General features: G+C 35.1%; 1 protein-coding gene and 1 pseudogene across 1 annotated transcript; both read right to left on the minus strand.

Annotated features, from left to right (window-relative positions):
* Positions 1-9,172: 9,172 nt before the first annotated feature.
* On the minus strand, positions 9,173-12,416 carry LOC141685966 (uncharacterized; annotated as a pseudogene).
* A 703-nt stretch (positions 12,417-13,119) lies between these two features.
* Positions 13,120-15,214, minus strand: LOC141686802 (uncharacterized). Its single transcript, XM_074491884.1, has one exon. It carries the CDS (start codon positions 15,038-15,040, stop codon positions 13,208-13,210), a length of 1,833 nt encoding a protein of 610 aa, XP_074347985.1. The 5' UTR covers positions 15,041-15,214; the 3' UTR covers positions 13,120-13,207.
* Between the last annotated feature and the right edge of the window lie 11,090 nt (positions 15,215-26,304).

Raw genomic sequence — 26,304 nt, forward strand, 5'->3', positions numbered from 1 at the left:
CAATAGTCAGTATTGGTGTTTTCTTAATCTCATTAAGACAACATGAACAGAGAAGAAGAGTAGTAGGGATGTAAAATATTTTACTAAATTTGGAAAAATGTAATGTAAAGAACTGGGACTAATTTGCCATTCTACGTAAATAAAATGTCTTATTCGCTCCCTCCATGACACCCCTGTTACATTGGTGTAGATATAGTTAGGTAGATAAATAATTAGGAAGTTGTTGGATTTTAATCGCAGCGGGGCATGGTAAAACACTTTTATACACACAAAATCCAAATAAAAGCATATAAATCGTGGTAAAAACGTAGGGATCGAATCTAACCTTTAAAATAATTCGGAGACAACGATCAGAGATCCTTAGCAGTTGCTCCTCAAGTGTGAAGCACCCCACCGGTATCCACCAAGAAAACGATGTTAAGGAGGAGGAAGGAGGTGGAGAGAATTGGGTTTTCCAAACTTTTTGGGTTTTTTTGGGGTTCGAATAAAATTAGGGTCTATAATAGTATATTTATAGGCAAAATTTTCAGCTGAAATTTTCCCATAAATATTATTATTATTATTATCCCATTTATTATTCTCATTAATAATTAAAACACCTTTTAATTATTAATCCTTTTTCTAAACACTTTAGAAATAATTCTCTCTCTTGATTTAATTTCCAAAAATTAAATCCTTTAATTAATAATATTAAGAATTTTTCTTAATTAATTTATAATCAATTAAATCTCATTTAATCAATTATTAAATTTGCCAATTAATTATTTATTTCACAAATAAATAATTATTAGCCATTATTAATTAATTCCTCCACCATTAAATCATTCTCTTTTTATGCTGTGACCCTGTAGGTTCAATATTAAGCCAGTAGTAGAAATAAATAATAATAAAACTATTTTATCATTATTTATATAAATTCTCTAATTTATTAAATATGATTAATTAATTAATCACATTTATACTACATCGTGAGGGATACTTCTCAGCATATCGCGACTATCCGGATAATATGAATTCACTGCTTAGAATACCAAGAACCTATTCAGTGAATAGTTACCGTACAATAAACTCCTTCTACCCTACAATGTCCCGATTAAATACAAGGCATGGAACTTGTGTCAAGCCTATCTTATTTTATCACTTGCTTTCCCATTCACTATGCTTAGTTATATTTAATGTAAATTAGAAACTCCTTTCTAATTTCATTCACTCTGGCCAGAGATTCCTGAACTAATATAAGTGGATCAACATTGAACATTATAGCATATATAGCTATCTAATTTAATCACTTGCTTACCATTTACTATGCGTAGTTCTATGCAAATTAGAAACTCCTTTCTAATTTCATTAACTCTGGCCAGAGATTCCTGAACTAGCATAAGTGGATCAGCCTTTAACATTCGCTTCCTTCACTGGAAGGGGTAGATCCTTTATTGATCATACACTATCTTCGTGTACAAATTCCTATACCCAGTAGAGCCCTAATAATTGTCCCTGGAGACTAAGAACTAAAGCAAAACATAGTTCAGTGTACACAAGATGACTATGATGACCTCAAGTCTAAGGATACTTGTACAACTATCACTATGTGAACAACTGTTGACACGTGAGTGAACTCCATCAGTTGTTCAGCTGGGCGAGTCATGTTCAGTGAACTTATTCTATAATAAGCACCTACATACTAGCTATAGTGTCACCACACAAATATCTATGAGAACAGACATCCTTCATAATGAAGCAAGCATAGTATGTACCGATCTCTGCGGATTATTAATTACCAGTTAGTAATCCTATGACCAGGAACTATTTAAGTTTAGAGTTATCATCTTTTAGGTCTCACTATTATGATCTCATCATAATCCATAAAAAGCTTTACTCTAAACTATGGTATATCTTATTTAAACACTTAAATAGATAGAGCCCGTAATAAAAACAAAATAAGTCTTTTATTAAAATCAATGAAATCAAAACAGATTACATAAAGAGTTATTCCTAAATCCTAATACATGATTGGACTTAGGACATTTTCCTTTCAATCTCCCACTTGTACTAAAGCCAATCACTCTGGTATCTAATACCCATCTTGTCTTTATGACGATCAAAGTGACTTTCATAAAGTAGCTTTGTGAGTGGGTCTGCTATGTTGTTATGTGTGTCAACTCTAATTCAATATAATACAAGAAATGTTACCGCGCTCCCACTAACCCTTTTATAGACGCATGGTTCATCTACGTTTTTTGATAAAATCAAACTCTTTGATTGTCTCATCAAAATGAATGTTCCATCTTTCAAGAAGCTTGCTTTAAACCACATATGGTTCGCAGTAGCTTACACACTAGGCTTTCATTTCCCTTGGAAAGAAAACCATCTGGCTATATGCCAGATCTCATAGTCGTAGTAAGCAGCAATCGCAAGCAAAATCCGAACTGATTTTAACAGGGCTACAGGTAAAAGGTTTCATCAAAGTCAATCCATTGCCTTTGTTTGAATCCTTTTGTCATAAGCCTGGCCTTATAGGTCTCCACCTGGCCATCTACTATAATCTATCTTTTGTATACCGTATACATAAATTCCATTCTGGATTTCATGGCACTATGCCATTTCTCTGAGTCAACACTACTCATAGCCTCATTATAGGTTACAGGGTCGTCATCATCAATGATCGACAACTCATTGTCATTCTCAATGACAAGGCCATAATACCTCTCAGGTTGGCGAGACACTCTCCCTGATCTATGAATGGGCTGTTCCACAAAAGGTTGTTCAGTCAGAACAGGTGTTTCCACTTGATCCGTAGTAGTTTGTGCTTCTTGAACTTTATCAAGTTCAATTTTGCTCCCACTGTTTCCTTCAAGGATAAACTCCTTTTCCAAGAAGGTAGCATGTCTGGAGACAAACACCCGATGATCGGTGTAAAAGTAATACCCTAAAGTCTCTTTAGGATATCCCACAAAACTACATTTTACGGATCGATATTCCAGCTTATCTGGGTCAACTTTCTTGACATAAGCTGGACATCCCCAAATCTTAACGTGTTTAAGACTCAGTTTCCTTTCTTTCCATATCTCATACGAAGTTTGAGGGACAGATTTTGGAAGGCACCATATTCAGTAAATATGCTGAGGTTTCCAATGCATAACCCCATAGGAATACTGGAAGATTTGCATAGCTCATCATGGACCAAACTATGTCTAACAAAGTTCGATTTCTCCTTTCAGATACCAATCTGGCGGAGTCCACTGGGAGACTATACCATTTACTTTGAGATAATCTAGAAACTCTCCATTCAAGTATTCACCACCTCGATCTAATCGAAGAATTATAATACTATGTTTGGTTTGTTTCTCCACTTCATACTTATACTCTTTGAACTTTTCAAAGGCTTCAGACTTGTGTTTCATCAAACACATATCCGAATCTAGATCTATTATCCATGAAAGTAATGAAGTATGAAAATCCACCCATGGCTTGCGTAGATATTGGTCCACATACATTTGTGTGTACCAATCCTAGCAAATCTACAACCCTCTCTCCATGTCCACTAAATGGAGACTGCAGTGCCACAATAAAGTGAGATTTTTATCATCCCTTTTCTTTTATTAGTTTGTTCAATCTGAAGTAAATTATGTCACATATATATAGACCATTATTTAAAGTACCACGTCCATAAAGAATATTATCTCTAAGAATAGAACATTCATTATTCTCAATAATAAATGAAAAATCCAGCCAAGTCTAACATGGGAATAATATTCCTCACAATCGAGGGAACAAAATAACAATTATTTAAAAAACAATAGTCTTGCCCGTAGGCATATGTAAATGAAATGATTCTACATCTTCAGCATCAACTCTTGCTCCATTTCCCATAAGTAGAATCACCTCCTCTTCTTCAAGAGTCCTACTTTTCCTTGGTCCCTGCAACAAATTGCAGATGTCAGAACCATAGGCGGTATCTAATACCCAAGTAGAAATTTGGCTTAATGACATATTCACTTCTATTATGAACATACCTGAATCAGAAGCGACAGTCTCACTACCCTTCTTCTTCTTTAATTCTGCAAGGTAAACCTTGCAGTTACTCTTCCAGTGCCCCACCTTGTTACAGTGAAAGCAAACAACTTTGCTTTTGGGGTCTTCAGCTTTTGGTGGAACCGGCGTTTTCTCACCTACTTTCTTCTTCTTGGAAGAGTTCCTCTTCCTTTTCTTAGGATTGGAACCTTCACCAATTAGAAGAACAGAACTCTTCTTAGGGGGAAAATTCGATTCCGCAGTCTTCAACATGTTGTGGAGTTCAGGCAGGCTGACATCCAACTTATTCATGTGAAAGTTCACAACAAACTGCGAGAACGAACTCGAAAGCGATTGCAAGACCAAGTCTTGGCTCAGCTCCCCATCCATGACAAAACCAAGTTGTCCAAGACGTTCAATCAAATTGATCATCTTAAGTACATGGTCATTCACAGATGATCCCTCAGACATCCTACAACCGAACAGCTCCTTCGATATCTCATATCGAGCTGTCCTCCCTGCCACATCATATAACTCTTGTAGATGCATGAGGATAGTGTGAGCATCTATATGCTCATGTTGCTTCTGTAGCTCAATGTTCATGGAAGCTAGCATGATGCATTGAGCAACATTTGCATCATCTATCCACTTACGATACATAACATGTTCATCATTATGTGCATCACTAGCAGGTTCAGTAGGCTTAGGTGAGTCAATCACGTATTCCAGCTTCTCAATCCTGAGAACAATTCTCAAGTTTCGAAGCCAGTCAGCATAATTAGGACCAGTCAATTTGTGAGCATCCAGTATGCTCCTGAGTGATAGTGCAGAAGACATAACGTACAAAGTAAATCTGTAAATGATAAACACATAACAATACTTAGAAAATATTCGATTTCATTTTAAAATACTACATGAATCGGGTCTTTATTCATAAGTGGCTCCCACTAGTTTACCTAATTTATTCAACCCCCTACGTGAAAAATTAAGAATTCATAATGCTAGTGGGAATAGGGATCCTACATTCCATTACACAACCCCGGCTGTAGCACGAACCGCCATACAATGTTCAATAGGCAGACAACTCTTGTCAATTACATCTTATGTTATTCCCTAATCAAACTTTAACCTCTTGAATAATTGAATCTCGGCTGTGGCACGACAAACTCAATATTCTAAGTCAAGTCTAACCCAACATTCCGTACAGTTGAATCAGTCCCCAAAGGCCCACGGCTGTAGCACGTACCGACCTTTAGATTCTTATTCAATGTACACATCTCTATGTAATAGACAAGTATTTCTTATTTCGAAATCAAAGCCCTCGGCTGTAGCACGAACCGACAATGATTCAAAAATAAGAACTACTTTTCTATCATGTTGGAAGGCTATGACCGACACAAGCCCGTTGTATCATTGGCCAATTACTACTTGATATTATTTAATTTTAGAGGGATTATATTACGTTACAATCATAATCATATTATAAAGAAATTCTTCCTTTTAAATTAAATCTTTCAAATCAATAATCAATAATCAGATGATTCCCAGATCGGGTGGAGCATTGTCAATAGGCGTCACTTAATAACCCTTTCTTACAGATAGAAATCTGTTGTTAACAGAATCATCCTTTCTCTCATATCGAAAATTCATATTCAATTACGTGTTTCATAAACATAAGAATCTCATGATTGTATTCATAATATAATTTTTAAGGTTATGAAATAATTTCACTATACTAGGTTGTCTAACAAACGCCTTATGTTCATTTAAGTTCACCTAAATCTATCATCGCATGATAAACTAAGCATATATCACATATATCAACATGAATAAATATCAAGGTAGGCATGTTATATCATCTAGCACATTAGTCTAAGCATTATACATCTCTATGTATCACATGAAGCATTTAAAAGCAACTAAAACAGTCAAAAACAACTTTAAAACACTTCATGGAAATATAAACAGTACAAAACTTTTATATAAACTAAAATTGATCACTCCATTAGATCCGTCTCGGAAAAACGAATCCAACGGTATATTGCACGCCTCAAACGGAGTTACGAAACTCCCAGAAAATCAATTTTAATATGGACAGTCGGGCTGTAACGCATTATAGGAACGCGTTACAAGCCCTGTAACGCATTCCGGTGATGCGTTACAACCCTTTTAACTAATTAAAAGGTGTAACGCATTCCACCTTTTAATTAGTTAAAAGGGTTGTAACGCATCACCGGAATGCGTTACAACCCTTTTAACTAATTAAAAGGTGTAACGCATTCCGTGAATGCGCCACAGGGTGTAACGCATTCCCGGAATGCGCGACACCCTTATATTTATTTTATTTTATTTTATTTTTCTTGCAGCAGCCGCCGGACAGCTTCTCGATTGCCGTGCTGATACTGACAGCCGTACCTGTTCTTTCTTTAACACAGCAGACAAACAGCAGCAACACACACATATATATATGTATACTTTATTATATATATATATATGATTATTTAATTACGAATTTAATTGATACAACTTCAAAAATCCATAATAAATAATCTATACATCATAAAATTATGAAAAAAATACCCAGACGATCTACAACACTTGTAGAACCCAGATCAACATTCAAAATTATTCTGAGAAACGATTTCTCATCAGACAAAATTAATCCATGATATAACTTGTAAACATCATAATTAATTCATACAAGCACATAAAATTCTGAAATATTTACCACAGATCTATATGCATACAACCTATGCTCTGATACCAATGTTGGATTTTAATCGCAGCGGGGGCATGGTAAAACACTTTTACACATACAAAATCCAAATAAAAGCATATAAATCGTGGTAAAAATGTAGGGATCGAATCTAACCTTTAAAATAATTCGGAGAAAACGATCAGAGATCTTTAGCAGTTGTTCCTCAAGTGTGAAGCACTTCACCGGTATCCACCAAGAAAACGATGTTAAGGAGGAGGAAGGAGGTGGAGAGAATTGGGTTTTCCAAACTTTTTGGGTTTTTTTGGGGTTTGAATAAAATTAGGGTCTATAATAGTATATTTATAGGCAAAATTTTCAGCTGAAATTTTCTCATAAATATTATTATTATTATCCCATTTATTATTCTCATTAATAATTAAAATACCTTTTAATTATTAATCCTTTTTCTAAACACTTTAGAAATAATTCTCTCTCTTGATTTAATTTCCAAAATTAAATCCTTTAATTAATAATATTAAGAATTTTTCTTAATTAATTTATAATCAATTAAATCTCATTTAATCAATTATTAAATTTGCCAATTAATTATTTATTTCACAAATAAATAATTATTAGCCATTATTAATTAATTCCTCCACCATTAAATCATTCTCTTTTTATGGTGTGACCCTGTAGGTTCAATATTAAGCCGGTAGTAGAAATAAATAATAATAAAACTATTTTATCATTATTTATATAAATTCTCTAATTTATTAAATATGATTAATTAATTAATCACATTTATACTACATCGTGAGGGATACTTCTCAGCATATCGCGACTATCCGGATAATATGAATTCACTGCTTAGAATACCAAGAACATATTCAGTGAATAGTTACCGTACAATAAACTCCTTCTTCCCTACAATGTCCCGATTAAATACAAGGCATGGATCTCGTGTCAAGCCTATCTAATTTAATCACTTGCTTACCATTTACTATGCGTAGTTCTTTGCAAATTAGAAACTCCTTTCTAATTTCATTCACTCTGGCCAGAGATTCCTGAACTAGCATAAGTGGATCAGCCTTGAACATTCGCTTCCTTCACTGGAAGGGGTAGATCCTTTATTGATCATACACTATCTTCGTGTATAAATTCCTATACCCAGTAGAGCCCTAATAATTGTCCCTGGAGACTAAGAACTAAACCAAAGCATAGTTCAGTGTACACAAGATGACTATGATGACCTCAAGTTTAAGGATACTTGTACAACTATCACTATGTGAACAACTGTTGACACGTGAGTGAACTCCATCAGTTGTTCAGCTGGGCGAGTCATGTTCAGTGAACTTATTCTATAATAAGCACCTACATACTAGCTATAGTGTCACCACACAAATGTCTATGAGAACAGACATCCTTCATAATGAAGCAAACATAGTATGTACCGATCTCTACGGATTATTAATTAACAGTTAGTAATCCTATGACCAGGAACTATTTAAGTTTAGAGTTATCATCTTTTAAGTCTCACTATTATGATCTCATCATAATCCATAAAAAGCTTTACTCTAAACTATGGTATATCTTATTTAAACACTTAAATAGATAGAGCCCGTAATAAAAACAAAATAAGTATTTTATTAAAATCAATGAAATTAAAACAGATTACATAAAGAGTTATTCCTAAATCCTAATACATGATTGGACTTAGGACATTTTCCTTTCAGAAGTTACGACTGAATACTAACTAAGAACGATCTCTATAATTTTCTCTCACTAGTAAATTATTACAATGCAAAACTAATATTGCAGACTATAGGAAAACATTAGATATTGAGATACCAGTATTTTGTTTTGCCGAAATGCACAAACAAACTGATCGGGACAACATACATTTTAAATCTCAAATTTCACCAGGTTTAGATGTTTATAGATTTTTTTACATAGACTTGGATGGAGATTTTGATGTCTACCCTGATGAAAACAACAGGGGCACTAGTTGTTTTCCAGTTCTTACAAAGGTCTTGTATCTTTGGTAGTGTTACCTTTTTTGATGTTCTTTACACAAAGAGATGTGGTTAATGTAAGTTGTGTTAATTATGCATAACCGCTTCAGCAGGTATTACATTTTCCCGGTAACAACAAAACTTCATTTTAAGTCTTTAGATCCTTGTGTTGCGCTTACAGGCCTACAGCTGATCTTATCCAGCAGATAAGATTTTTTATGTTCTCTCATATTCCAAGGAGATACAGTTAGCCATTGGTTATTTTACTAATAATGTTTGTTAGGATATAATTTGAACCAAAAATTAAAGGTTCAAAATACAAATAACAAATAAAGTAGAGCAATCATACTCTTTAGGCAAATTGATGTGCTGAATATTGCTGTAATTTTCAGAACAGTTTAATCATACTGATAGAAGATCCTGATTAACGCGAAAGTATACTCATTCTTGATTAGTCATCATACAAAGCTAGGTTTTCGTACTCTTTACCAGAAATAGCAAGCTTCATCACAAGCTCAGGACTAATTTCCCCCTCCTTATCCAAGAAGATAGCTAGCAAGTTCTTGGAAAATCCACTCAGCATAGCTACTCCATTTTGTTTGGACGTTACTGGTGTGGCAAAGGATTCCCTGAGATTCCAAAACACGATTTCCGGCACTTTTTTATACCCATTTTCCTTAAATTTCCTTTGAATGGCTTGGTAATCAGTCTCCCAAGGATTCTATGATGCACGATCAAATTCCATATCACTAAAAACAAAAACTCTCTTTATCATTTGCTTTTCGCTCAAATTTGCAGCAACTGCAACCATCAATATCTGATCGAAAACCTTCTGGAAATCTGTATTCCTTCCGTCCATACGCCTAATAAAGTTACACTTATCTCTGAGACTATTTCCTGCAATAAAGTGGAGTTGTGGGTTGCAACTAAATGTGATAACCTGACCTTTCCAAGGTTCTTCACTTAGCTCGGAAACTAGTAGACCAAGTGCAACCGCAACATCCATTGGTGTTCCAGACATACTTCCTGAAACATCACAAACTGCAATACTATTTGATAATTTACCTTTTTCTACCATGTCATCTACCATCGTTTTCCACTGCAGCTCCGCAACAGTTCCACTAGTACCACCTTCGAAACAAGAATTTATAATGTCATGAGGAAGCAATGCCCCGAAGGCAATATTTTCCTTCCCTTCCTTCACATCCTCAAGATACTTACTAAATCTTTCTTTGCATTGTAACGTAAAGATATCAGAATAATTCTTTATGGAAACAGATGCAACTCGGTTGTAAGCAACAGAGTTCCATTTCTGGGCACTCATATAAACCTCAGGTAACTGCAGCATCTCACGAAGCGGAACCAGTACCTGTTTCCTCAACCTGTCTCTAACTCTGTACTCATAATATGCATCTTCGATTATGTCATATTCAGGGTAAATTTCACGAGGGAATACTTTCTTTGCAATACTTCAACAAATCAACGTATGCTTATCATAGAATGAATCAAGTGACGGACACCACTTTGCTGCTAAACTAATATCATTCATCTTACCCGAATTAAAGCACTCCATATCTGCCCTCAACATATCCGCAAAAAGACTCGAAATCTTTTCGTACAAGAACTGAAAATACATATCTCTGTCATAAAGCTTCTGAAATTTCTTGGATCTCGCCAGTTGTATCTCCTTTCTTAAAATACTAGCCTTATCGCTTTCGCCTCTCATTTTCACCTCATTTGCTTCAACCCTACCTTCTCTTGGCAGCAAGGCTCTCAGTTTCTTTAACTTCCGAACGTCAGCTTCTTTACGTTGTTTATAATATTTCACACCCTTTCTTGATATCCAATCCTTCTGTATCATTTCTCGTGCATCCGCTCCTTCAAGTAACCGAAAGAGAATCTCAAGTATATCCTTGAGATAGCCAAACAAGGCTATAGCCGAGATATTACACACTAGGTTTTTGTGGTGTTTCTCGTGTAGCCAAAGCGCGGCGGTGTAGAAGCCTTCCTTATCAGATTTACCTGTCCCTCTAACGCCTCGAAGATTGCAAATAAGCTTAAGAGTGGTGAGCGGATCATGAGCCCATGCTGATTCGAGACTGTTAAATATATGATCTTATTGGGGCCTTCCTCTAACACCTTAAGGTTTTAGATGAGCTGGATACTCAACATGGTATCAGAGAACTAAGGTTTGATTCCCAGCTACCCCAACATTCTTACAATTTATTGTTTCATTCTTCGACCCATAATGGGCTTGCATTTTGTTTGCAGTGTCAATCATTTTGGAGGAGGAACCATTAGGGTTTTAGGGTTAAAGTTTATGAAATGTATCGAGTTACTAAAGTGGAAACCTTGAGACAAGTTTAGATTGGTAAGAATCAAGAATATGCAAAATGAGAACGATAAAAGGGTTTTTCTATTTTCTTTTTTTTTGGGGTAATGTAAGCAATGAGAAAGGCAATGAATTTTGGTTATGAAAATCGATAATAAGTATTTTCTTGAAATATCACTTATATATATATATAAATCTTCTTGCATACATCCGAGTAAATAAGTTCAAGCGGATCCTTTGCTCTTGCTATAGATTGGAAAAATTCTTCTTGATTACTTTCCGAAAAAACATCCTTCACAAATTTGATTTGGATGATTGATGTAAGGTAACCCATTCACCATGTGCTTCTTAGATCGTGAATTTAATCCTTCAAAATTTAAGTGCCCAAACCTAAGATGCTAAAACCAAGAAAAATCTCCAACATAAGCCTTTAAAAATTTTGAACCATCATTTTCAATTTTGAGAATAAACATACGATTCTTAGTCATAGGCACCTTAGCAATTAAATTATCACAAGAGTCTCTCAAGTTAAGAAATCCATTTTTCATGGTGATGGTGTAGCCTTTCTCCATTAGTTGGCCAAACTTAAGATATTATTTTTCATACTAGGCACATAATAAACACTTGAAATAAAATCATGATCTCCATTTTTCAAGTGAATTAAGATGTTACCTTTTGCTTTGATGGGCACTCCCGAAGAGTCTCCAAAAGTGATTTTGCCATTCACATTTTCATCGAGATTCACGAAAAAGTTTTTATTTCCACACATATGATAGCTTGCCCCACTATCAAGATACCATAGATTGTCTCCACAATTTTCTTCTCCTTTTTGTGCTAAAAGTAAAGTGGGTTCATTGCCATTGTCTTCTACAAGATTAGCTTTTTTCTCAACTTGATTTCTTGAAGTGCGGTACTCAGAACTAATGACCAAAATTTTGACAATTATAACACTTGACATTTGATTTGTCATACCTTGAAATAAATCTTCCTCTTCCACGGCCTCTTGAATTTCTTGTCTCACACACTCTTTCATCCTTTTGATTTTCCTCTCTTTGTTGGCCACGTCCTCTTCCTTGTCAATGTAAGAAGCCTCGTCCACGTCCTTGGCCACGACCTCTTTGACTTGTGTATCTTCCATCATTAATTTTGAAAGATAATTTTGCTTGCAAAACTTGTTCAATCTCCTTTTTAACATTTTTTCTTCATGGGCTTGTAGCGATCCCATAAGCTCATCAATAGTCATTTCATCTATATCTTTATCCTCCTCAATTGCCACGACTTTATAATCAAATTTAGAGACAAGTGAGCGAAGATTTTTTTCAATAACACGAACATCACTTACCTCATCTCCATTGATTTTCATTTGGTTGACAATGGTCGGGACCCTTGAAAAATAATCTGAGATTGGCTCGGATTCTTTCATTCACAAAGGTTCAAACTCGCCACGAAGTATTTGTAACCGAACTCTCTTCACTTTTGCTTCTCCACTAAAAGAAGAATTTAAAATATCCCAAATTTTCTTTGATGTTGTCGTGGAAGCCACCTTTTGTAGCAAAGAATCATCCAAACATTGATGGATGATCATAATCGTCTTTTGGTCCTTCTTTCTTTGGGCTTGTAGTTGATCTTTTTGAACTTGATTCAAATTTGCTTCATCTTCGGGCACCATTAATCCTTTCTCCACAAGTTCCCACACATCATTTGTTCCAAGGATCATTTTCATACGAATACACCAATTCTCGTAATTATCTTTGGTAAATTTTGTTATTTGCCATTGAAACATTCCATTTGTCATGATCTCCTTCTTATTTAACAAACACAAGTCTTCTTTATTGTTGTTCAAAGGCTCGATATAATCCGGACAATAATATCAAATCATTTCATCCTTCTAATTCGAGTCTAATATCAACCACTTTGAGGATTTTTGAAATATTATGTTTATCAAAAAGAAAGAAAATCAAGTGGTCTTAGAATTCATTTATCCTCTACTATCTTGACCGACTTGCCAGACTTGCAGTCTTGAAAATATATTAAAAAAAAGTACAAAATCAAATTGAAATTTCAGTTTTATGCAATAAAATTTAGCAGAGAAAGAAATCTGGGTATCACTAATACAACTCAAGAAGCCTAAAACGAAAACATAATTGTTCTGAATCAATCATCATACAAAACTAGCTTTTGATACTCTTTACCCGAAATGGCAAGCTCCATCACAAGCTCAGGATTAATTTCCCCATCTCTATTCAAAAAGATTTTCAGCAAGTTCTTTGAAAATCCACTAAGCATGGCTACTCCATCTTGTTTGGCTGTTACTGGCGTGGCCATTGAATCCCTGAGATTCCAAAACACGATTTCGGGCACTTTTTCATACCCATTTTCCTTAAATTTCCTTTGAATTGCTTGGTAATCAGTCTCCCATGGATTCTGTGATGCTTGATCAAATTCCATATCACTAAAAATAAACACTCTCTTTATCATTTGCTCTTCGCTCAAATTTGCAGCAACTGCAACCATCAATATCTGATCGAAAACCTTCTGGAAATCTGTATTCATTCCCCAGTCCATACGCCTAATAAAGTTACACTTCTCTCCGAGGCTATTTCCTTCAATAAAGTGGAGTTGTGGGTTGCAACTAAATGTGATCACCTGACCTTTCCAAGGCTCTTCACTTAGCTCGGAAACTAGTAGACCAAGTGCAACCGCAACATCCATTGGTGTTCCAGACATACTTCCTGAAACATCACAAACTGCAATACTATTTGATAATTTACCTTTCTCTACCATGTCATCTACCATCCTTTTCCACTGCAGCTCCGCAACAGTCCCACCAGTGCCACCTTCGAAAAGAGAATTTATAATGTCATGAGGAAGCAATGCCCCAGAGGCAATCTTTTCCTTCCCTTCTTCCACATCCTCAAGATACTTGGTAAACCTTTCTTTGTCATGCCACAGGAATACATCTGTGTACTTCTTCATGGCAACAGATGCAACTCTGTTGTAAGCTACTGCGCTCCATTCCTGGGCACTCATATAAACCTCAGGCAACTGCAGCATCTCACCAAGCGGAACAAGTACTTGTTTTCTCAACCTGTCTCGAACTCTATACTCATAATGCGCATCTTCAATTCCTTCATATTCAGGGTAAGATTCAAGTGGAAATACTTTCTTTGCAATACTTGCACAAATTAATGTATGTTTATCATAGAAAGAATCAAGTGATGGACACCATTTTGCAGCTAAACTAATCTTATTCTTCTTACCCAAATTGTAGCACTTGATATCCACCTTTAGCATATCTGCAAAGAGACTCGAAACCTTTTCGTATAAGAACTGAAAATACGTATCACTCTCGTACAATTCCTGAATTTTTTTAGATCTTGCAAGCTGTGTCTCCTTTCTTAAAATGCTAGCCTTCTCGCTTTCACCTTTCATTTTAGCGTCATTTGCTTTAACCCTCACTTCACTCGAGAGCACAGCTGATCTCCAATACTGAACTTCTTTACCTTCTTTATACTTTAGCCTTCCCCGTGTATTCTTTTTCTTTAGTTGCTGATTGCCTGGAAATTTTGCTCCGGATACATACCCTATCACATGAGGTGAGTCTGCGTTCTTTTTTAATTTCCATTCCTCTTGAATTTGCGTTCGTGCATCAGCGCCCTCAACCAACCGAAAGAGAATCTCAAGCATGTCCTTAAGATAGCCAAATGAGGCCATAGCCGAGACATTACCCGCTAGGTTCTTCCTGTGTTTCTCATGAAGCCAAAGCGCGGCAGTGTAGAAGCCTTCCTTATCAGACTTACCTGTCCCTCTAACGCCTCGAAGATTACAAATAAGTTTAAGAGTGGTGAGTGGATCATGAGCCCATGCTGATTCCAGACGCGCAACAATACTACTAGGTGGAGTATTCGGAACTACATGGAAGAAGAAATCCAGACATGGATTGCCTGTGGACAAATATGTTGGTGACTGGTTTTCGGTGAAGCCCATTGGGTTGAAAGCTCCAAATTTGTATGATGGGTAGCGCGTCCCATATCCGTATGATGGTGTTGCTCGAAGAGTTTGATATGATTTGCATCTTGTTTGCTGTGACAAGTACTCAGGAGGGGAAGCTACGATTTTTGATTCCAAGTTTATGGAAAATTGAGGAGATGCATAGTTGGTTAAACTACAAGTCAGATTTTTCTCTATGATTGATTAACTTCTCTTTCTCGTTTTTATTTACCAAGTCGGGCGGTGAAGAAAAGCAAACTAAGAACGAAAATCTTCAAAATAGATTATTTCGTGGAAATAATTTTTTTATTATTTATTATTATTTTTTTTGCTAAATAAAAAAAATAATTTTATTTTTAAGTGTATTCAAACCCATATTCTAAAAATCACTTAAGAGTACCATGCTCGTTTTTAGGGTGTAATCCGAATATTTTTGATTAGGGTCAAAATCCAACTTTTACATAAATATATTTTAACTCTTTTAGTATAGTCCTACATTCCTCAATGATTCCCCAAAGTAAGACATCACGGGGAAGTGCTGCGGATTGACTGAACCACAGTAAGACTGTCACTTTCTACATTCACACCCTTCCAACCCTTGTGTTTTATCCAGAGCTTCACGGACGCCCAACGCTTCTTCCATTATAACTTTTTATTATCCCTTCGAAAACAAGTCATGGCCTCTGTTACTGAACCTGCACGGTCCCTAGCAACACATATATAACTGAATTTCCCAGTGCTCTCAAAAAACGCCGCATCTACATTTATTTTCAGGGCGTTTATAGCAGGCCTTCTCCATCGATCACTCCCATCTTCCGGAACCGAGAACGCAACAGGTGGAACATGTACCTTATCTTGTGCCTTTAACCAGTGTTCAACAGAATTATGAGCAAGAATGAGGATTGAGGCCACGGAAGAACGTTTTTTATTCGACGTCATATCATTGCGAGCTTTTTCACAACGCCCAACAAATCATGACCAGAGCTCTTTGATGTCTTTCCTCCAGCTGCTGCAACTTTTGGGAAACACACGAGCAGAAATTACCATTTTCATTCTCCAAGACACCTGTTCCAGCACGCTCCCAGCAGGATTTTGCAAACGTGCATGAAACTAAGCAATGATATGGGGTCTCCTCTCTGTTTAACATGAGGGACATACATCATCTCAAGGGTTTCAAGGCATCAAGCGCAACGGAAACTTTAATTAAAAATATGCGCATGATCCATGCAAAAAAGTTATTTAATTCGTAGATAAGATTGTTTACCTTAAGAAGCTTTACGAATTGGTTGACTAATGGAGATCCAAAATTTGTTCAATCACCACGCATCCTGCTCTTGCGATCTACGCTCTATCGGTATCCACACGAATGTTTGAACTCAAGGATCAGATGTGTACTCGCATAAAATCGTCTATTATTACTTTTTCTCCATCTTCTCTCTTGGTGGTTAGAGTTTTAATAAAAGTCTTATGTTAAAAATCAGCCACAAGAGATATTATATAGAGAGTAGAAAAATATTTTATAATTTTAACTAATTAGGAGTTATTATTAATTCAAAATTTCTATTTGTATAATAATTAAGTCTCATATAATTATTTAACAACTGAATTTCATAATTAATATTAGTAAATTTGATATCATTATTTATCTAGTTAACTAAGTCATACTTAATTAATATTATAAATAATCCTTCAAGATTTTTCTGTGTGTGACCGTATAGGTTGTTATTACGTTGGCAATGACTTTCAAATCTAATTTAAAATTATAAATAATGAGCTGTATCTAGTAATACATAATTGCTACCCAAGTAATAATAATTAAATCGGTGATCGATTAAACCTTTCGTGAATAATGCACAATGTAATATAATCCCTTTAACCATATATTATAGATTAAACTAGAGGAATGTAATGCGTCATCCTCATCATAGTTTAATCCCCGTTTTCTTGATCAATAAGTGGAATATCACATCAAATCGATATTTGAGTGCGGCCACACATTTCACAGTCTAACTCACATTAGATGCCAATAATATCACTCCTAAAATTAGGAGGATTAAATCCTTTCTAGATCATTCATATTTCTCATATGATTCATAATATACTCGAAATACACTTTTATCATTACCCGGTCAAAGGTAATTTTTACATCATTATCACAGTGAGAATTACTTATGACATAACAGACATGTATAATCTCACATTAGGTCTGTCCAACACCATGTACATTACATCTGCCTGTGTTTTTTACTTTTATATCACTATACCTATGATCAATGAGATGTGATTATCAATCAACAAACACACCAGTCGTAATGCATTATTATTGTCTCTTGGTAATAATACTCAACTAGGGGCCTTTAGGAATATTGATACTATTCTCATAATCTCATTCTAAGTCACGTACTTAGAGATATAGAATTCATATCATATTTCAAGGACATTTATTAATCTAACATTTATATCGTAGTAAATTAAGACATAATTAATTATAAAGGGAATAATCGATAGAACATAAACATGAATAATCCAAATGTCTTAAACTAAAATATTATAGTGCTGTCTCTATGACACAAACACTAACTGTGACGGCCTCAACCCCGGGGTCAGGAGTTGACGTCATCCACAACACAACAAGTAACATAAAAAAATTCATTTCACTTATAGAACATAATCACGACCCCTCTTACCAAGATCTTTTCCAGGTTTAAGTATGATTTAGGTCATAATTTATTACAAAACTAATTCATTACAACCACCTTAACAATACTATCTTAGTACAACAACTCAGTAGACCACTTCTGGTGTAATATCCGGGATATATCGTGTAATTATTGTTGCTAATTGATAATTATTATATGTATTCAGTATCTATTCTGTGAATTATTTGTTAAGTGTTAAATGTGTTTGGATGTTTAAAAATATTATTAATTGAGTATTTCAATTTTTATATGTTCCAAATAAAATATAGATAATTGTCATATCTTCCTAATTATTTTTATGCTAATTTATGAATTTACAGGAATCATATGGATTTTATAAAAAATTTTCCGGGTATTTAAAATCTATTTTATAAAAACGGGAACCAACCAACGTCATCCGTTTTTACGTTTTTAGAACCCGAAACTCTTCCGAGAACTCCTTCCTAACCTAATTGCAATATTCCGAGCATTTGCGATTTTCGACTTTTTCGATCCGGCATACGGTTTGTCCTGCACGGGTCCCGGCGCAACATTTTCGATACAATATTCGTTTCGGTAAATGAATAAAACTCGTATTTTCGATAAACGAGAGCTTTTTATTAAACTATCACAATTATCACCTCGTAATACGTGTAACCAGGCGCTGAGACCAAGACCGCAGTACAAATTGTACTGATTTGGATAATTATCTCGAAAACCGGTACCGTTTGGATCAGTTTTTATAAATAAACGTACCATTTTATATCCGGAATGATCCAACGGGATACTAATTTCCCATAATTATAAATAGCCTCTACCGTATTTTATTTTGTACCAGAAATCATTTGCAAACAGTATTTACAGAGAAAATACTATAATTATATTTTGTTCTTCGTAATCAAACACAAATTCGAAGGCGTTATCGATATCCTATTTTGGCGTACATATACTCAAAACGAAGCTACTGAAATCTAGAATCCAAATCTTCCATCAATTTCAACCCAGAAACATCAGGTGATTGTTTGTATGATTTGATGATTGTATGTTGTAGAGCTTGTTTTCCTGATCATTTTGGTATATTATACTCTTGATTTGGAGTTCAATAACATGTTTAATTTTGGGTTTGATTCTCAGAATTTAGAAATTAGGGTTTATATTACTTTGAATGTTTTCAATTCGATTTGGGGAAATCTTTGTTAGGGGTTTTCAGTTGATCTTGATGGGTTCTTTGTGTTCCTTATCAAATTTGCAATCAAACCATGTATTTAGATATCACAAACGATTCCTGATAAGTACGGAGTTGTCTTTTAAAGTTTTCGCCGGAGTTTATGTCGATTTTGGCCGGAGGTTGTGTTCCACACATGGTTTTTGATGATTGTTACTTGATTAGGAACTGGATTTCTGTTTTAAAATCTTTTAAAAACTGGATTTCTTTTATAAAATCATTTCCAGAATTGATTTTTATTTTCAAAAAATTCCGAAAATCATTTATTTTAATTCTAAAATTTATTTTTAATTTAAAAATAAATCTAAATTACTTAATTAATTAATTTTAATTAATATTTAATTGATTAATTGATCAATTAATTTAGATATTAATTGATTAATTAGTTTGATTATTTATTAATTGATTTTAATTGATTATTTAATTAGATTTAATTATTTATAAATGATTTAAAAATTCAGAAAAATAGTTTCGAGCTTTAAAATATTATTTTAAATTGTTTTCAAGGCTCGATAATTATTATAAAATTGTTTTGAAGCCAGAATTGGCCAGCCGAACCTTGTTTATTACTCCGAAATTGATCCAACGACCCGTTTTAATTCCGAAAAATGTTTTAAAAATCATTTTAAATACCCGAAAACATGTTTATGACCCGAGACTTCTTTATAAATGATATATCATTAATTATGTGACGTGCTATGTGTTATATGTGACTTGTTGGTTGACTGTCGGTCTATATGTTCGGTGATTACTTGTTTATAGCATAACTTTCAATCCGTTAATCGGATTTGGGTAAAACGAAGGGTAGATAGAAGTGTATGTCGAATAAAATCATATGAGTTAAATATTAATAGATACTTATGATGCCTAGCAGAGTAAGCAAGGCATAGGAAAGAGAAGCAGGTGATCAGAAAATAGAATTGGCATGTAGAAAATACAGCAAGTGATCAGAGGATAAAAGCGAGGCATAGGAGAAGCAGACGAGTGATTGTTGAATGGAGTCATTAGACAAGTACAAGTGAAGTTGAAATCGATTATGATAAGGCAAGTACTTCTAAACCTTTTTCGAGATATAATGCAAATATTTCTAAAATTTCTCGTAACATATTGTTAAGTATTCAAAATAGCTTTGTTTTATGTTGAAAGTACTTTGAATCCTTCAGCCTTGAACCTGAGCTGCATCATTTGATCTTTGAGCCGTAAGCCTTATTCTTTGTGAACCATTTCTTGTTGATTTACCATATACTAAACCACACAAACACGATGCCGCTCCACAAATATATATCCATCATATCCCAAACACTGGAACAGAATTGTTTACACATACAGAAACTTTTATACTCAACCATACCTTGTGACATCAAAGTAACAAAACCTTGTAAAAACATTATTTATCTAATACCCGATTATCCTACAGGCTGGAGGCCACTTCTTTTATATACTTTGACATACCCTTTTGGTACCCATGAATTTTCACCATGCTCTTATACAAATGTTTTATTGTTATTGATTATGATCCGATTTTATGAATTATATTGTTTATCATATTGAACTGCTTTAGAATTGGATAATTTTCTTTATGTGGACCAGATTCGTGGACAGACCATATCGATGGTCAAGTTAGGCCAATGTGTGCCTTGGATCCAGTAGTTAGAGCAGTGCTGTGTGCTTTGCTCGGGGTTAGTGCGTGACTGATCAGCAGCCTAACCTTGGTTTTAAAAACTTAAAATGAATATCCAATTCTATTAGTTATTTAACAAGAAACTTGATTCCTTTGAATCATCTCGTTTGATCATTGTTTAACCTCAGTTATTGATAATATGACTTGCTGAGCTAGTTAACTCACTCTTGCAAATCTTTTTATATATTTTACAGTTAAGAAGGATATGGATGATAGTGAAGTTCTTCAGTCCAAAGTGCGAGCTAGGATTCCAGATTATGTTGGATCGAGCTAGCAGGAGCTTATCACAATAGTGAGATAGTAAGATTGTAGGAGTAATCTCATTATCAGTTGTAAGTTAAATTAGTTGGGATTTGGTACGTTGTAATAAAAGTTAAGGTTGTGGCTTGTTTTCATACTTTAACCTGTTGCGATCCGTGGTTATGTAAAGCAGGGTCATTGCAAATAATATTTCATATATAGGTTTATATATTGTATATGTGTTGTGGACCCCAAACTTCTGACCCGGGTTTAGAGGGCGCCACAGGTTGGTATCAGAGCTACAGGTTATAAGTCACTGAAACAAGCCTAGATTGTCGGGATTGGGTGGAGGGTTAGGATTAGGAATAGGAAATAGAAAGATAGGTCATCGTGAGGTTGAGTGCGACTGTATAGTAGGTCTCCGGCACGGTTCGTGTTGCGATTCAGGATATTTAACTAGCGACATGATATCCAGGCAATGGCAATGGCAGATCCTGATTTTCCTGCATCAACTGATCGTTTGGAGCTTTCCGTTTAAGGATCGTCATCTTCTCCCAGATTCGATTTGCGCCTTGTTCCTCCATCAGTATTAATGGTATTACCTTTTATTATGACAGTTGCGCCTCTCCAAGTTATTTAACGCTATTCAATTACCTCTTGATATGAGACGACCTATTTAAGAAACATCCATCTGTTTATTCTTGTTTTACTAGACATCGGTTGTGAGTGTGTCCTTTCAATTTACCCTACACCCTGTTCTATACCCCAGTTTAAAATCTGTTCTATGAAACAATTATATTTATGAGGATGGATTCGAGAGCTGCAGTAAATCGTGAGTATTGAGATACAAATTAAGGTGAGAAGGAGTTTAGAAAGAAGATTCAAGTGTTCCGGAGGATGGCTATTATCAGGTTACAAGAAGCTATTAGTAAATAGGCCACTTATGACTAGCTTGTGGAATGGAGTAGATTAGTGTTGAAGAGAGAGAGTTAGAGGAGATTAGGGATCTGAAGATTTCTTGAAATTAGAAAATGGTGTTGTAATGATGTGATATATATTTTAACAAGATGATGTGACATTAGCTGACTTGTTGACTATTGGATAGTCTGTTCCACTTAATGATTGCAAAGTAGTTAATGGGAGTACTACCAGTATGAGAGCCTTAATGTGAAGCTACGGATAAGATAACGTGCAACGACATCGGAAGTCTTCATTGATTAAGGAAAGTAATAGACCCAATGAAGAAGAGGAGATAAATGGAAGTGAATGGACCTTTGAGTGATCATTTCTTTAACTTGGTATCTGGTCATAAGAAGGACAACAACCAACTCATACAGTAAGGACAACCGGAGGTGTGATTTTCAAAATTTTCAAAATTTTTAACAAGTTTTCGAAAAAGATTTTTCCTCACAAAATTTCTAAAAGCCTTTTTGAATAAAATAAGTTTTAAACCTTGGTTGTCAAGTTACTACTTGAGTTTCTTGTTTGTTAAAAGACCCGGATTACCTGGAAGGATGTTGTTTCAGACTCAGTATTGTTAATTCGGAGAACGAGGTAACCTGCGATTATGAAGAAGTTAATTATTCCTAACAGAAAGGTGCAAGTATTTTCTGATAGGATTAACAGCAGAACCAGCGTACGGAGTAACTATTCATCCAATTACTGGGATTATCAGAGTTCGAAGAATTCATTGATTTAACAGAAGCCTGAGCATGACCGAAGAAGATTGGGAAGATTTTCAGACTTTTCTAAAAGAAGAATATTATTAATAAAAAGATCGCTATGTTGAATGATTCATGGTTATTCCAAATTAAAAAGAGGAAACTCAAGGTTATCTGATAAGAACGCCATTATGATCGAATTGTTAAAGTATTATACGTGTAGGTGCGACGTTAAAGACGCGAGACTTAACAAGTAAGAATCTACCATAATGCTTAGTTGCGAAGGCATTTTAACATACTTCTAAAGTTGTTATATGATACAATTGGGATATGATCGATCAAACTCGAAAGATGAATACAAGTGAAATATGGATGGTGACCAATGGTATCATTCTTGTCCAAAACATTACAGCGTATATTCCTTTTTAATTCCTAAAAATGTATGAACTCCTTTTCTTAATAAATTCTTTCTGATGATATCAAAATGGAGGATTTTGCATTCCTTTCAAATTTAATTATTCCCCTCAAGTTTTGCTTTCTGATTGGGACAAACAGTGTTATGATGAGACACTTTGTCAGAATGACGAAGAGTCGGGGGGGACGCCACCTAATCATGTGCTGTATGCCATACGGTATGAAAGACTGGCCATCTTAAGTACCAATGTGGTTGTCTCATTCATATTCAAATCATTACTTCTTCTTTCTTTTCAACTCTAAGTTTATTAAAATTATGAATCCTTCTAGTTGTTTCGTTGTACCGTTGCTCTTTGCGAGAGCTTTTCAAACAAAAGTCAGCGTATTATACACCCAGCGGGCAAAGTCTCATCTACCTCTCATGCATGGAAAGGAAACAAGGGCATATGGTGAGAATTGCAAATCACTGGCCCTAGCCAGGGATGCATTACGAGTCAAGGGAATCTACTTCAATAAGGAATACGTCTTCGAGAACGAGAATTTGCGATTATCCTGAGAAATATGTTATTTAGAATATGGATGTGATGACGTGGAAGATTATTGCGGATACCTTATGCGTTAAAGTATTGAAAGATGTGGGAGCAATTTGATCATATATCTCTCAAGGTTTTATTGATAAGATGAATTATCCTGTCGAATTAATAAGTTTATGACTAAAGGACTAGCAAGTTAAGAACATGCAGTTATTGAATAAGTAAGTATCAATGGCGGAATCGATATTTCTGGCAATAAGTTGTGAAGAATTGATATCATTTGAGATAAGAGGATTTGACATTATTCTAAGGAGTGGATTAACTATTCAAGTGTGATACCCAGGTAGACCGTCGTGATGGAAGATAGTTCTGAAAACGCCAAATGAGAACATGAAGAAGTTTAAAGGACAAAGAAAAGTAAAGAACTTGTTAAGAATGATTTAAGATTACAGTGACCAAAATATAAGTGCTATGGCGATTATAAATAAGAGTCAGGAGCAAACCGAACTTGAAGATTTTACAGTCTCAAGATATGTTTTCAGACGAGTTACCAATATTTCCTTTAGATAAAGAAAATGCGTTTAAGAATGATTTAGCACCTGAAATGAAGCCAGTGTCCAAAGCCCCGCACAGAATGACACCAGATAAAATAAAGGAGTTACCTGAGCAAACGCAGGAGATAATTAGAAGAAAAAGCAACTGGACCTAGCGTACCCCCTAAAGTGCACCGGCATGATATGTTAATAAGAAAGATGGAAGTGTGAGATTATGTGTTAGCGAAAGCTCAACAAGTTTACTCTCAAGAGCAGATATCTGTTACCTCGAGCCAATGATTTGTTTAATTAAATGAATGAAGTAAGGTATTTTTATAAGATTGATTTAAGACTGGGTATATTACCAAGTGAAGATTGAACTTATGGACATATCAAAGATAATTTTCAGAACTCAGTACTATTGTTATAAAATTCTAGAAATGTTAGTTGGATGAACTAATATACCGGTGATATTTAAATTTGATGAGTAGAATCTTGAAGGAGGAATCTGGAGAAGATGTACTTGTGTTACTTAAGAAGAACCATGTAACCTATACAATGATAGCTGAGGAGTCAAAGAAGAAAGAAGCGGTATAAAAAGTTTACCAGGTGAAAACTTTAATGGCAGGAGGTATAATTCTTTGTATAGACAGTCAGTAAGGAGGAGACAAAAAGGGATTCAGCAGAAAAATTTAAAGATAGTATGAATGAAGAAAGACCAGAAGCACCAACAAAAGTAAGAAGTTTTATCATGGGCCAGTTACTATCGGAAATTTGTGCAAGATTTCTTGAAAGTTGCAATATTTTGGATGAAGCTAACCAGGAAAAGCAAGAAGGTTATATGAAATGGAGAAGGGTGAAGAAAGTTTTGCGGAGTTAAATGAAGGAATGGTTACAACACCTATTTTATCACTTTGAAAGTATCAGGGAGATTTGGTAGTTTATAGTGATACTTCTCGTAAGGAAATAGGATGTGTGTTGACGCAAAACAATAAAGTTATTGCATATGCATCCAGACAACCGAAACCTTATGAGCAGAAGTACCCTACTCATAACTGGGAATTAAAAGCAACAATAATATTCGTTTTGAAAGATTGGGAAATATTATAAGTATAGAGAAAGATGTGAGATATATACGGACCATAAGAGTTTGAAGTATGAACTCCCGAGGAAAAGCAAATGTAGTGGCAAGAGATGAGTAAGAAGGAGAGAGAATGAACATAGAGACTGTACCAGAAGAATTATCTATGGAATTCTAGAAGTTAGAATTGTTAGAGAAGATAAAGAAGTGTTAGGAAGAGGTAATGGATCAGGATATAAATCGTTTAGTAGGTGAAGAATTGTGCACGAAAACAGGACGATCAAGGTATTCTTAGGTTTTCTTCTAGAATTTGGATTCCACCAGTGACGGAGTTGAAGAATGAAATTTTACAGAAAGCTCATAATTCAGGGTATTCAATCCATTCAGAGAGTACCAAGACGTATAGAGATTTAAAGGAAAATTATTGGTGGCCAGATATGAAGAGGGAAATTGCGGAATGGATTAGCAGATGTTATATATGTCAAAGAGTTAAAGTAGAGCATCAGAGACCAAGGGGATTACTACAGCCATTGGAGGTTCCAGAGTGGAAGTGGGAGCATATCGCCATGGATTTCATAGTTGGGTAACCGCAAAAGCTAATCATGATGCCATTTGGGTTATAGTGGATAGACTTACCAAGTCAGCTCATTTTCTGTCTATAAATGGAAGATTTTTACTGGACAAGTCAGTTCATATGTACTTAGAAGAAATCGTAGTTCGTCATGGAATTCCTGTGTCCATCGTATCCGATCGAGATCCAAGATTTAATTCAAGATTTTGGTAGAGTTTTCAAGAATATTTGGAAACGGAACTGAATATGAGTACGGCTTACCATCCACAGACGGACGGCCAGAGTGAAAGAACGATCCAGACAATCGAAGACATGTTACGTGTTTGTGCTATTGATTTCAAAGGAAGTTGGAACAAGCATTTACCTCTGGTAGAATTTGCTTACAACAACAGTTATCACGCTAGTATTGGGATACCACCCTATAAAGCCCTTTATGGACGCAAATGCAGATCTCCAGTGTATTGAGATGAAGTAGGAGAACGCAAAATACTTGAACCTAAATTAGTGCAGCAGACAAAGGAAGCTGTTAAAGTTATCCATAAAAGATTGATAGCAACACAAGATCGTCAAAGGAAATATGCAGATTAATCAAGGAAAAATATGAAATTCGAAGAAGGGAATTTGGTATTACTAAAAGTATCACC

The sequence above is a fragment of the Apium graveolens genome, chromosome 9, assembly GCF_009905375.1.
Source record: "Apium graveolens cultivar Ventura chromosome 9, ASM990537v1, whole genome shotgun sequence".
NCBI lineage: Eukaryota > Viridiplantae > Streptophyta > Magnoliopsida > Apiales > Apiaceae > Apium > Apium graveolens.

Bases quoted from the DNA above. Each gene is read 5' to 3' on its own strand.
- LOC141686802 (XM_074491884.1), bottom strand. From the start codon at position 15,040: ATGGGCTTCACCGAAAACCAGTCACCAACATATTTGTCCACAGGCAAT.